Source organism: Dromaius novaehollandiae, chromosome 6 (genome assembly GCF_036370855.1).
Source record: "Dromaius novaehollandiae isolate bDroNov1 chromosome 6, bDroNov1.hap1, whole genome shotgun sequence".
NCBI lineage: Eukaryota > Metazoa > Chordata > Aves > Casuariiformes > Dromaiidae > Dromaius > Dromaius novaehollandiae.
In genome coordinates, this window is record NC_088103.1 from 21391561 (window position 1) to 21406605 (window position 15045).

Sequence of the window (15045 nt, forward strand, 5' to 3'; positions counted from 1 at the left end):
ATCAAACTTTGATGTCAGGTATCTCATGATCACCTAGTTTGTTGAAAGATTCCTTTCAGTTTGTATTATTTTTCTGAATGAGATTAGAGTACTGCTAAATATGCATTTCTCTGAAAGATTAAAATGACCTACTGATTTTCAAATGTCAGCGTAGAAAAGAAATTAGAAATTAGTTTGTGGCATTTTTAAGATTTTTTTTTTTAACGTAGTATTTCCGATGAGGGAAAGGGGAAAAGGACAATTCCTTCACATGTGCATCTGATTTCTGAAGGGAAAAAGAGTTCATCAATGAACTTTCCTTTTGTTTCAGTGCTATGCTATGAAATGCTCATGGAGAGCATCTCTCAATGGAAGCTCCTGAAGAGTCCTAATCTTTCTGGAGAGTTTTTTATTTGGAAACATACAGCTTACACATCCTATCAGAGATAACACCGTACTACTGAGGAGCCAATGCTTTGCATTGGACCTTAGGGAAACAAATGGCAAGGTTTTAGAAACACCGTCTTCCACAGCTGGTATTCACACTATCCCAACCTCTAAATCAGCTGTTTTACCATTATAGTTAGTATCCTTTACAAAGCTTCAAAGCTCTTAGGCAAGTTATAAATCCCAAAGCAATGGAAAAAATTGCTAAGAACAAAGTAGCTAGGGATAAAGTACCATTAAATGTTGACTGAACTTTAGTACAACCTCCAAAGGGATTGTATCTATGGTCCCAGACCTCACTGTACCAGATGCAACTACTATAAGCAAGGAATGTGCTATGAACAGAATCATAGTTAGCTCTCAGCTAAAACCCCTATCATTGCAGCTAACTGAACCACAGCATGTACACCACTGGAGTAGAAGAATGCAGAGTCTGGATATTTTTCTAGAAATTAAAAAAAAATCCTGTTTGGTACCGCTTTTGCACCAAGAAGTCACTTCTGCCTCCCACAAAACAGGGAGCATGCATCATCTCAAAGCCTTCCATTACTGACCCTGGAGCAGGGCCACAGGCTCCATGTAGTCCCCTAGAGACTCCTCTGCTGCCAGTAGGTTGCTAGAGAAATGCACTGATCTGTCTCTCTGTTGAGTGAGTGAATATAAAAAACTATGAAAGTGTTGCATTTCTTTTTCCGAGTGAGTCTCACTTACGAGTTTGCCATGTAGTGCACTGCTTCTTCTTAAAGTATGAAAACACTCTGGTTTATATGGAATGCTATATTAGTAGTTTCTCAAGTCCTTTTAAGCCACGTTCTATGCAAGACTATACATACAACTGTGTGCAAGTGAAATGAATGAGAATTTTCCATTGATTTCAGTGGATATATGATCGATGACTATGAAATTACACATAATTAATCACCCTAAAGGAACTACAGATTATACCATTTTTAGGCATGCAAGCAAAACTGTTTTAAGCGTAGTAACATAGTGTACTATATAAAGAGTAAATTAACCTGTATCATATATAGTGAACAAAATTTGCTTTAGTGGACTCTCCAAAAGAGCTACTTTCCACATTCTGCTAGCACAAATGCCTTAAAAGCAGGGAACTTTCAAGTTTTGGGAGTTCAACCAGTATGTTTATTTCTTTAAAAGGCTTGAAAAGGCATGTTGCTTTAAAGTTTGGCCACCTGTCCCTGAATATTTACCGTATTCCTACATTTCAAATATATTTTTTCTTTGAAATGTTTTGATTCTGTATCAGGATATTCCTGGGATACATGAGAGAAACCTTAAGATGAGACTCTGTAGTTTGGCCAGCCAAAGATCTGTTCCCTGCTTTTTTTTTTTCTTTTTAAGATTTTAAGGTTGTTTTTCCTTGTGACTTGTAAACATGGTCCTCGTTCTAATGATATTATATAATGCATTTATGTAGGGATCCTTACTAGCATCTGACAGTGTCACTTAGTTCTTCCCTTAATGTTTGTTTTTCAGCATATAAATTAAAGAACTATATGCTGCTTGTGTGTCTGTGCTTAGGTAATTATATTGCTGGAGAGCAAGTTTATAAAAGTGTCTTTTATTTCCTTCTCCTTTGAGAAGCCTTGGGCTTTAAAATCTTGCTGCAAAAACACTTAGAAGGTTACCACAGATACAGTTGTCAGAGAAAATGGACATTGTTGTTTGGTATTAAAATCATGTATTCCAGATGTGGGCATTTGTTAGTCAGTCTGCTCTAAAATGACATACTACTGAATCTTTAAAGGGCTTCAGTTTGGGAAAGCAAAATATGATTGGGCAAATTGCTAAAATATTTAAAGTGCAGCCTGTTAAAGCTTTTACTGGGAAGAGCATCACGTCAGAAGTTGTATGTGGTAAAAGCAAATAATTGGCTTTCCATACTTATGCCAGTCAGTCAGCATGGGGCTCTGTTCCTATCCCTTCTACTTCATTGCAGATGCTAATAGCAACTCTTTGAAATTTATTTTGGAGGGGTGGGGCTGGAAAAAAAAATTATGGGCATGAAGGTGTCAGAAAGTCCTGTTTAAAATCAAATGATTATTGGTGTAGAAAGTGTATAAAAAATCTTCCAAACTACACCCCAAATTTAAAAACTCCTTTTTTTATTAGCTTTTGTTTTAAAGTGGCTGCATAGTAAGCATGTAAGCATGGTAAAGTGTAAATACATTTCATTTTTCACTTTTATTCCTCTTTGGACATAGCTCTTGGGATATCTTTCCATTCATAATTCATAATATTTTCCACTTATGTTGTCCTCAACCTGTTTTTCCCCAGGCATGACCCTTTGTTAATTCCTGGCAATGAGCAGATTGACAACATGGATGCCAATGTGAAAAAATACGACTCCACAGGGATGTTTCATTGGTGTCCAGCCAAGGACATTGAAAAGGTCATTCTGGTAGGTATCAGTAATAAGTTATGTTAGAATAGAAGTTATCTGAACCATAGGACTGATGCCTAATGGGTTAATAAATTCATCTCTACTATCATTAAATCCAACATATTGAAATCAGAAATACAGTATGGTGAACCTGAAGCTATCATTTTGGTTAAGGAACTATGATTGTATAAATCTGTATGAACGCCAAATACAACAATGAGAATTGGCCCAAACTAGCCTACATTTTTGTTTCATAAGCTGAAATTTTGCACATTGAATTTGTATCTTTTGAGAATCAAGGCTGGAAATATTTAAATGTGTACCTACCCCATTTATCTCTTTATGCAAGGTGATAATGCATTCTAAAATAGGCAAGTGTTGCTTTACATTATTTCTTTCTTATTTATGTGAATTTTGCTCTCTTAAAATTTCTCTATTTCCAACATTTCAAGATACCCAAATAGGGCAGAGTAAGTAGTACTACTGCTCTGCCCTTCTAGCATGTTGCACTGGGCCTAATCTGTTTGCTTTGTTTGTTTAACTGGGGAAACCATCAAACTGACTCAAGTAATTAAAGATAATGAGAAGGCCTATCGCAGAGTATTTTGCTCAGTGAGAGTTTGTGCCACTTGTGTTCGTGTACTCATACCTAGGAGTAGCAAGTAACTCCAGATCTCATACACCAGACTGATGATATTTGAAATGAACTCCCTGGTGGAACTTCACTTTGTCGCACTTTATAAAGCTTTTCGTGAGCCTGCTGTCTGAGATTTCCCTGCGCTGTTGCATGGTGTAGCCAATAATGGTGACAGCCCTGCTTTATTCTGACAATCAGGGTATAAAAGCTTGTTTCTGCTTCTCCTCAAGTGTTTCTGTAATAATCGTGACATTGCCTGGAATTGCAATATTGGTGTTTAAACAGTCAAGTTAGTCAATTGCAGGCTCTAGTGACTGAACTGTGGGACAGAATTTGGGCTGAACAGCTTCAATTAGAATGCATTTATATGTATTCAGCAGGCAAGGAGGAGCAGCTCTGCCATTCAATACCTGGTGAAAGACAGAGATAGAAATCTGTCTTCATGTTCTAAACATATTTTAGCAGAGGAATTACGAATGACTTCCACGTCGTCCCACTTTGAAAAGTTTTTCTCCAAAAATGGCACTGTGAAGTGCCTCATTTACTATCTCTTCATGATTCCATGTCAGTTTTCCCCCTTGCGAGCCTGTGAATCTAAGCCTGGCCAGGTTCTTTCTGCTTCATGAATCGTCACCAAAAAAAACATTGCTGGCAAAATGCTTCCCTACACCTGTTCAAGCTCACTGTCCACAATTTATGTCTACATTCAATTTCATGCAAATTTAATGTTGTCCTTAGAGACTGCACAAGTACAAATCAGTACATAATATGAAGATGGTCGGATTTCCCAGATCATCTTCTAACTGCTACTTGTTGATGATGCCTCAGTCAGAAAAGAATTCATTTCTCTGCCCAAGATTTGTTTTGGCTCTGCAAGATGCCAGCAGTACCAGGTAGTGAGAACTCCTTTTTTTGACATTTGGATGAAAATACATGACTACATACTGAGTGAGTGTGGAGAGCCAATTTTTTACATATTTTATTTCAGGACCTGGGCTCTGTCTTGTAAAATCTCAGTATGGTGGACCCTTGCAGGCAAAGGCATGGATCTACTCACATGTTTAGCTCAAGCGTTCACTCACATGTTCTGTTGTTTGAAGGCCCAAGACCACTTTCATGGTAGAGGTGTATGAAAATCACCTGATAAAATGGAATTTCATATATTTTTTAACTCATTGGAAATCTAATCAGAGTTCCCCCTTTTCTTACACATTGAGTACCTTTGCTACATATTCCAGTCTGGATTGCACATTGTCATACTCCCATAATTTAGACAAAGAACATATAGTATAGAAAAGCAAAGGAAAAGGAAAATTTTGTCCAGTTCACTATTGTCTTAATTCTGTTCAGTAGCAAAACCTGTGTATAATGATGCTGGAGTGTCCGGCTTCTTGGGAATATGACATCTGTGGATCCACAGTTACTTGATGGAGTGCAATAATACTAAGGTTGGCTCCAGAAATGAAGGTCATCATTTCCTAATGACTTTACTTAATCATCGTGGTGTCTGAGTTGCCTGCTCAGCTGACATTACCAGTGATGAGATTAGCGCAAAAATGTAATTCTTGTCACTGAGACAAGAAGATAATACTGAACTTCATTCAAATGTTCTCCATGAGGTCTTTTTCTGTCTATCTATTCAACAACTCAGGAAGTCCAATTGGCCTGAAGAGTTGGTGTTAGTCATGATCTTGCACACTAGTTATTTCTGACTGAGAGAAGCACGGTGGAGTATAGCATGGGGGCATCCATTGTACAGCAGAATGGTGTAGAGGGTTCTTCCGTTTACTTCAGAGGCTGATGGCAGCCAGCACTAAAATAACATGGCCAGCACTGAAAGAATATGGTCCTCAGTGCTCAAGAAGCCCTGTTGTGACCATTGAGCACTCATGCTTTCCTTTTCATATTGGTCCTGAAAAGGCACTAGTGATTCATCAGATAAGGCCCATTTTTCTGTCTCTTTTCTATAATCCTTCTAATGACTAAATGCATAGTAGGACAAATTCAGTTCTTAGATAAGTCCATAGTGCTTCTATTGTAACTAGAGTGTTAATCCACATGTGTAGCAACATATACAAGACCATAATTTGGGCCAGTACAATGTTTTCCTGCATGTTTAAGGGGAAAAGAACCAAATTTTCTTCTGCTGAGCACATTTAATGAAGGATAAGTAAGTGTAAAATCGAACAGCTATTTTCCAACTGCTTCTTTGTGCATGAACAATGTTGACAGTTGTGTTTCTCCTGTTTTAAAACTCAATACATAATTTGAGCTTCCTTTAATTTCTCCCTTCTCTTTTTGTTTTATTTTTTTTAGACTCGAAGTGAAGCAGCGATGACAGTTTTAAGTGGGCATGTAGTTGTCTGCATATTTGGGGATGTTAAGTCTGCTTTGATTGGATTAAGAAATTTAGTGATGCCATTACGAGCCAGCAACTTTCACTACCATGAACTCAAACACATTGTGTTTGTGGGTTCACTTGAATACCTGAGGAGGGAATGGGAGACACTGCATAACTTCCCCAAGGTTTCAATCTTGCCTGTAAGTCCAAAGCCGTATTATTGATACTTTGTTATTTAGGACACCAACTGGACAGATTCATATTGACTTTGATCTTAGGATTTTTTACTTTTGTCTAGTTATAGGCCTGAGGACTTAGTTTTTCCCTTTACTGTGCCTATGAAAACAGAGCCCTGTGAGACCTTATTAGAAGATGTTTGCTACAGTGTTCAGTCCCTCATCATCCTCATCGGATGAATTTCAGCTGCTATCAAATGTATTAACTGTGTTCTCTATCGAACATTCACTGCAGTGCACTGCATGTAGCCAGTTCTGATGTTCTGATTTCCCTGACAGAATGACAGTAGTTATTTATGACATTATTTATGTATTTATACCCACAAAACCTTTGAAAAAATGTGTTGTTTTTCTATCTACATAATATCTATCTATATTTATAAAAAATTCCTGTAGGCTGGCCAACTTTATAGGAACATAGCCATAGCATTTCAGTTCAGAGACTCTGCCATAATCAGTATGAAAAGGAGTTGAGGAAGTTTGGCAGAATTCTGACCTTTTTGAAATCAGTGGAAAGCTCCTATTGCCTTTAGTAGGGACAGCCTCTAAAACCACAGTTCAGAGGTCCTACTCCCATGGCACTCCCATGTACCATTATCATTCACTTATGTGCACAAAATGTAAATCATGAGCTGCAGTACAAATGAAGACCTCCAAGCTAGTGGTCTTAAATGTTCGTAGCTATAAATGATACACAAAGGTGCAAGCAAGAGAGAAATGAACCTATGATACAATTATGAAAGCAGTGCTATGTACTTTACTGTTTGGATTTTTTTATTAGAATGAAAAAAATATGAGCTTAACGGTTCTTAATATTTTCATTTCAGCAGTTTAAAATAAATAGATCCATGATAGATGTAACCTAAAATGAATAATCAGGTAAATAGCTGTAGAATAGAAAGACAGTCTTCACTTTCTGATCAGTCCAGGCTGTAGTTCTTTGTTACTGGAAATATAGTTTTAGTGTAAGCCCTTGGTTTTGTTCTGCAAACTGATGCAACAGATAGTATCACAAGATTCCCTGCTGTTACGAAAATGGTGTCCATATCAGATTTTATCAGTTAATATCCTCCTCTTTCTCCCACTCCCTTTTAATATTGGTCATTGTGAAGGATAAAATTAAGGAATCAGAACTAAATTAACAATGTTGTTGAAGTGTGAAGCAGAATGGAATCCAGCTACTACCTTCAAACTATCCACTGCAATGCATTATTATAATGTGTATTTGCAGGTTTTATATGCCATCTTTACATTTCCCAGTCATTTTGTCCCCAAATTTAGAGCAAAATTGGACTAATTTCAAGTTAAACAGCCTAGTGATATGTTAATTAGCTGGTTAATGCAGCTTTAAAAATACAGAATGTGTAAAGGAATTACTGTATGTTACATAGTAATGAAGGGTGCCAAAGGCTATAAAGTTAAGACTCCATTACTGCTTTTTTTCAGCCTATCTGGTTCAAAATGGCCATATAAAGTTAAACATATCAGCACTATTCTGATCTAATTATACTAATATAAAAGTCCATGAAAGTTACTGAGATCATTCTGATAGAAATCATGTGTTAAGGGAGGCCATTCAAACTCATTTCCTACTTCTCTGTGCTTTGGTTCAGGAGGTAAAACTTGCTGCTGATATCTGATGGTGATGTGGTTATAGCTGAATTAAAAAAAAAAAGTTCTGATTAAAAAAAAAAACCTTGGAAATTTCATATAAAGCCTCTGTTAAAAGATGCATTTAAGCTGCTGAGTAAACTCTTAAAAAGCAGGCAAATGCCAATTTTATATATCCTCAGGCACCCTTAATTCTGTCCCTTTGCATAAAATCATTAAGGGTAAGTCTTTAATTAATTACATGATTACATATTATTTTTCCCCACAGAAATCTTGCTTCACTTGATGCACTGTACAGACACAAAGGGCAGAATTAAGGTGGCAGGAATAATCATATCCCAACTTTTGAGTACTTTATAACTAAATCATATGCTTTCAATTTATGCTATTTTTCATGAGGTTTCAGAGGCCTCAAACTACTAAAGGTAACTGGAATTAGTCAAATTGGTATCTGAAACTGGGTGACAAATATTCCTCAATTATTGAATAAGAATTGAGCTCTGCCTTAGCTCTGTGGATTTTTAATTCACTCCTGCATTGAATATTCTCAGTGGATTTCAGGAGGTGTTCGCCATGAGTGACCAGGAGGTGGAAGAGTAGGGCCGTGACTCTACTCTTATGAACTTATGAAAGTTGTTGTGAGACAAGGCGATGACTTCGTTCCCCATCCTTATTAGGGTCTTTGGGTACCAACCCATGTGAGTTAGCAGGGAAGAATCTAGTTTCCGTAAGACCTCATTTTTTCCTGGATCCTGCACCTATGTTCTGTGACATAGACTTAATGTTCTGTATCTAGAGATATGGACTGTTGAACGTGAAAGAGAAGTGTTGTCTTTAAACAAATCATGATAGGTGAAGCGTTGTGTCTTGGTTGTGTTAACTATGAAAAAACCCCACAGACTACCGCAACATTTCTTTTCAAATATTGCATTCTGTGATCGGGCATTGCGGTGACAGGGACTATTACATGAGTTCTGCCCATTTACCTAGAGTCTTGTTTCTGTTTCAAAGGGTTTAATCACACAACTTTGAAGATCAGTGTGTTTTCCTTGTAGAAGCACCAAAAGCATGCATTGGAAGGGATTAACCTTTTTTTGTATTGATGCAGGTAGTACACATTTTAGAAGAATAGCTCTATCTTGATTGCATTTCAAATGTGCAGGACACATAATGCTTTTCTGTTTAAATTGTTATTCTTTCGCCCAAGACCTTTGTGACTTGGTATTAGATAAATAGACATTTAAAACACACCCCTTGTTATATTCAGAGAGCCAGAGGTTGCCATGTGATAGCACCTTAAATCAAGACAATTTTAAGTCGCAGATGAGATGTAGAATGCTGGCATTACTCCTATTTCTTGTTTGCTAGTAATAGCTTGACTGAGTATTGAGACTGAACCTAAAATGCTGCCATCAGCACCAACTACCCTTTAGATTAGCACACATCTCCTATTCCCTGGCACATAGTTAGACCAGCTTAATGTCAGAGCATAAAAAAGATACTTGTTAAATAATTTCCCAAAGCTCCTTCTCAATCTTTAATTTGTTTTTCTTTTTTTCCTCTCTCTTTCTCCACCCCCCCCTCCTTTTTTCTCTGTGCCGAAGGGTACACCATTAAGTCGGGCTGATTTAAGGGCTGTCAACATCAACCTCTGCGACATGTGCGTTATCCTGTCAGCCAATCAGAATAATATTGATGATGCTTCGCTGCAGGACAAGGAATGCATCTTGGCGTCACTCAACATCAAATCTATGCAGTTTGATGACAGCATTGGGGTCTTGCAGGCTAATTCCCAAGGTAAGGACTGCCCTATAATACTTCTCTGCAGTGCCCACAGGGGACAGGACCTGGCAGGAAGAATATCCCTCACTCAGTAATTCAAAGAGCCCTACATCAGCTTGCTTGACAGTTAAACCTGCTGATTGGTATGATGGCTTTTAAAGGGACAGTCACATAATTTCTCTGCTACATCACAAAGCACATCTTGTGGAGGAAAAATGAATGAACCTGAAACTGTTTTTTTTTTTTTTAATTTGTAATTTTTCTCAAAAATATATAAAATAATTGCTTGCTCACCCTGCCATGCTTTATGGCTTTCTTATCAGTGTAGTCATTGCCTTATAGACAAAGACAACTCATATTGACTTTGGACTACATGAAGCCTCTGTCTAACAAGATTTCTTTTCTATGTAAAGCACATTGCAGCCACAGAGAGAAAGAGCTAAGTATCACAAGCCAAAAAGTAAAATAAACAGAACAAGAATTTTAAATTATATGGTTTTACACTTCCTCTGCCTTCTTGCTCAAAAAGCTACTTACATGTAACTCAAAGCTGATTTCTTCCCTTGGTTTGACATGTATTCATCCCGTTTAAAGACATCGAATGAAATCCTTCAGTCTTTGCTGAGAGGAAGGGACTGATTCATAGGTAGCCAAAGGCAATTTTACACCAACTATGCCAGGGCAAAGCAGCTGCAAAGCAGTCATAAGCACCCTGGCAAATACCATCAGTGTAAAAACAGTCATCTTTCCATCCCTGAAGGGTCTTACAGCTTATGCAGCAAAAGAACGTCCTACCTTTCATAAACCTATTAAGTGTGCAGTAAATATTCCCTCTGGATCTAGCCTTGTTTTAAATGTAGGTGTAAAAGGGTAATGCTTTGGTCTGCAATTTCCCTGTAAGCTTGTCCTGGAGATAGTCTCAAGGAGTGTGCGAACAAAGATTTAGTTCAGTTCTTCCTCTTTACGCTCTAATGAGCAATTATGAACTATTAGCCAAAAATCAAAGGCAACGGTGTAACTTCTTGAATGTGGAAAACTCTTTGTTAGAATGATTAATTAAACTGTGGAATTTGATAGTGGAATTAAATTGTATCAGGATATTTGGAAACTAAAAATTTAGCAATTTTCAAAGTCTGATTGGATAGTTATCTGGATAACAAGTAGATTCAGAGCATAAGAGGAAGGAAATGATTTTCTTATCTCATATGTGTTTGAATTTTCAACCTTGTCTTTGCCTGGCAGTGAGACAATCCCAAATATTTCAGAGTTATTCCCTGAAAAAACTTGTGAGAGATATGAATTTGTTCACACTACAATAATGTGCAGTCATGATTAGGAAGATCATTAGAGAAGTGGAAGACAGGCTTTCGAGTTCCTTGTTTGAGTGATTTAGACCTGAGGTTTGAAATTTTGTACCTCAGAACCAATTGTGTAGTTTCAGTATCAGGCTCTTGTACAGTGGGTCTCTCTGTCTCCTACCATGCACATAACTAGAATCATCAAGTAATAGAATCTGTTTGTCTTTCTCACCCCTTTCCTCCCTTCCTTCCTGCTCTTGAGCAAGGGCAGTCTGAGAGAATTTCCTCCTCGTGCTGGTGCACAGAGGTTAGTGGTAAGCCCCACGCTTGCGGTGCTCACAGACAAAGAATCTGCCACTGTAAAGAGAGTTTCTGTATTGCTACAAATGTGAGAGATGCACAAAAAGTCTGCAATAGCTTCTGGCTGCTCTATTTTACCTCTAGGAGTATGCTGGATCTTAGACCACACTGAATGAGATGGAAAAACCTAGCGATGTAGCAAGTCTTGTGCAGCGCACGAACACCTGCTGTTTTTTAGTCTTCAGGCCTGGAGACTAGAAGACCTGACTGGATAAAGCCCTGAGCAACCTGGTCTGACCTCATAGCTGACCCTGCTTTGAGTAGGAGTGCAGACTAGAGACCTGAGGTCCCGTCAATCCTGAATTATTCTGTGGTGGTATGACTCTATACAGTATTATAAAGTTGGCTGTTACAGCATAGCCTCTATGGGTCAAGAAGTGTAGTCAGGGGTCATGATCTAAACCCCTGCAGCAACATCTGATATCACTGATGCAGAGAAGCAGTGGGACAATAGGTTAGTGCACACTGGAGAGTTCTTGGACATTTCTTCAGGTGAATATCAATTTGCATGTAAAAACATGATGATTCTATGCAACTTTTCTGTGGAAGCAGGGCATAACATAAGGGAGATGACAAGGAGCCTGCTTTATTTTGCACTGCTGACTAGGAGGGGTTATTCTGAAACCAGTTACCTCAGAAAGTAGTCATCTTCCCAGTAAATTCTCTGCTTATGATGTCCACAACTTATGAATTAGTTGCTTTCCTTTCCATACAGTAGCTTTTCTAGAAAGATTTTGAATACAATGATTAGGCTGTCAGAAGCAATTAAATCAATAGATGGCACAAAGTTTACTGGAAATTATATCCAATGTGACATTTTTGTCTATAAGATGCAGTTTTAATGTACTGTAGGCACAACTATAGTGACAATTATATAAACCTGGTGATTCAGCTTCTGCTGGTCAACAAGCAGAATCCTAGAACCACCTTGCAGCTCCTTATTGGCAATTAAGTACCTTTATTTACAAAGTGTGTTGTCACTTTATTTTCGCTTTAGCATTTGTGTATTATTTAACATACTCCCTTATCTTGGGCAAACATTTCAATTCGCATTAGCTAATACAAGCTTTGACTATTGCCAGTCTGAATTTTTCTAGATCTGAATTTTGAATTCAGACATTCCTCACCCCCACACACCCTTGAAAGAGTGCTCTGTGCTGCTTTTTTATATGACTCCTATTACTGATCATAGTTAATACTGACATTAGAAAATCTGCGTATGTGGAAGAAAGTCAGTTGACCTTTGACAGGGTGTTGAAAAGAGAAGAAACAAAACAAAATGTGTGAACAGCCTGAGAAACATATGGCCTAAGCTGCTAGATTTTTGGCCAGGGAATTAACAGTGTAATTTTACCCTTGCTGTTTAAGCAGCTTTTCCAGTATTTTTAAGTAATAAGTTAGTATAATTCTGTAGTCAGTAAGCAGTGGAATCTCATATGAAAACCTGATATATAGTTTATGTTTATGCCCCTGAAAAAGAAAAAGTTACAATCATTTAATTGATAGGTTATTGAATGCACAAGAATCACTCCAATTTTTACTCACTTGGGACTATTTTGCTCCAGTATCAGACGAAAGATGATAGCAATACAAGAAGCATGCCATAAAAAGCAGGATGCAAATTTCTTTAAGCATTAAATAAATCATAATCATTGTCCTAGTGCTGAAGTTCATTTGTATCTCTCTTATTCTCCGTTGGAAGGAGAAAAAATGCCTCCAAATTTGGGGGTTTCATTCCCTTTTCTCCAAAGCTGCACCCTCTTTACCTGCTCAAATGTCAAAGTCACTGCCAACCTTAGCCATGTAAACACTAAATATTTAAACAATAAACAAACACTTCTGCATCCATCCAATTCTGCCCTTTGCAACCAGGGTGGTAGCGTTGCACTGACGACTGAACCTCAACAAGATCTGAAAGAAAGGCCTTGTGAAAGAAACAGGAGGAAGGGAATATGGCAGCAAGACTTCCTTGCAGGCAGTGTCTTGTAACAATAAGGCCTCAGAGCCCAATGGATTAGTTTTTTTTCTTTGTATAATGGAGCAAAATTAACTGCTAAAAGTCTACTGAATTAATCTAGTTTATATCAGCAAAGGACTTTTCCACTACTAGCACAAGCTGGACCTGATAAACACACAGCAGTTCTCATGTAGGAACAAAGATTTGCTAGGCTGCCTTAAGTCCTGATTGATCCTGCCGAAATCGCATCTTTTCCAGCTGAAGTGCTCACTTAGAGACTAACTCATTTGTCCTTACAGTTCCAAGCCACGGAAAACAAAATATATTGTGCATCAGACCTACAAAGGACCCCAAATTGCCCAGAGCAGATGAGACAAAACTGTCTAAGTCATCAAATCCATGTTCATCATCAGCTGTCTAGCAACATATGACCAAACCCATGACCACACAAAACTATGAATGCAAACAATATGTATTAGAAGGAAAAGCTGACTAACTGCTCTGGAATGACTTACAGCTAGTCCCCTTTCCATAAGATCTAGCATGTAAAATTCTACTAGAAAAGAACAAGAAAATCCTTCGGATTGGACTTGTGTTGTTGAAAACTGTCACATACAAAGGCTGCCATTTTCAGGGCTGTCTGCATTGAAGGTTTCAAACCTGACTGGGCAACTCTTTAGGCTCACTAGGTGTTAGTGGTGCTGACTCTATTGTCCTGAGAATGAGCTTTTTAAAATCACCAGGGGCAGTTTGTTGCCTTTGGGAGATGCTCTCGCTGTCCACACGGTTATCTGGATGACAGTGAGCTTCTCAGCTGGACCAAAATCTAAACAGCAGCCTGCAGTGAACATAACCTAGATTCCAAAAGCAGCAAAGCCAAAGTATATTTCATTAAAGCTGTGGGGGACTCTATCAATTTCCTTAAGATGTCTCAGCTTCTGAGATATGAAATGCTGTAAAGTAGAAGCTTTGTCCAGCTCTTCACAAAACAGCACATAAACTCAGTGAGATGCCTTATCTGTGACAAGGGAAGTTCTGTTACCTTGCAGTTTGTCCTGAAGATGCTGATTGTTTGGTAGTCTTCCTTGAAAGGTTTATAAAGAGGTACCTTTGTGGTGGAAAAAAGAAAAGTCACTTTCAGGGACTGGAGAACTGTTTTTATTGTCCCTTGATCCTTCCTTCTTCTCATTCTGCCCCCTCAAATACAAAGTGAGATTAGTATATCAATAAGTATTTTGGAGAGAAGGCCAAAGAATATTAAATCCATGTTAAGTTTTTTTGCTTCCAAGCCATAACATTTCTTCAAAGCCCCCAGGAAGGTTGAGCCTGGGAATGGCTCTGCCTTGGCAGTATGTTGAGAGAGCTCCACTAATTCTCTTTTTCCTCATTCTGTTGACCCTTCCATCCCTTCTCTTTCAAGCAGCATTTATTGACTACTCCCATATAGCTTTTCATGTTCCCTGTATTTTCTTTCAGTCTTACATTGTGGGAACTTTACTTGTTGTTTTACCCACCAGATGAATAGAAAATATTTTTCTTCAGTTGTAAATAAAACTGCTATTTGGCTTTCTTCCCAAAAAACAGAAAGACAATTATACTTAACTGTTTAGAGATTTATAAATGCTGTACCAGGGTAGCCTCTGGGTAGTAACTTTAGATATCCGACTCAATAATTTTCTTTTATTGGTTAGTGATTTAGATCTTATTTTGAGTCCTATATAATAAGAGCAGTACATTTCATTAAAAACACTTACTAAACAATAAAGAAAAGTGGTCTTATGGCTCCAAGCAGGTCTGAAGTACAGAAAGGGGAGGCTGTATAGTAACATTTTTTCTATGGGCATTACAAGACAGATCACAGTACAGCAGGGTAGATGTATTTCAGCATAGTAACGATTGCAGCTGTTTTCTGAATGACTTCAACTTATGAGAATTTTCCCTAGGAACACTATTTCAACACATGAGAGATCTTTTTAAGGCCTGCATTTACAGT

General features: G+C 37.9%; 1 protein-coding gene across 20 annotated transcripts in view; it reads left to right on the plus strand.

The window, feature by feature from the left end:
- The window catches only part of KCNMA1 (potassium calcium-activated channel subfamily M alpha 1), a 536645-nt gene that overhangs the window by 481617 nt on the left and 39983 nt on the right, over positions 1-15045 (plus strand). For all 20 annotated transcript variants that reach the window (XM_064513826.1, XM_026116842.2, XM_026116843.2 and 17 more), the window contains 3 exons: positions 2725-2848; positions 5784-6008; positions 9260-9452. In XM_064513826.1, coding sequence (XP_064369896.1) covers positions 2725-2848; positions 5784-6008; positions 9260-9452 — 542 coding nt within the window. The remainder of the gene's footprint in view (positions 1-2724; positions 2849-5783; positions 6009-9259; positions 9453-15045) is intronic.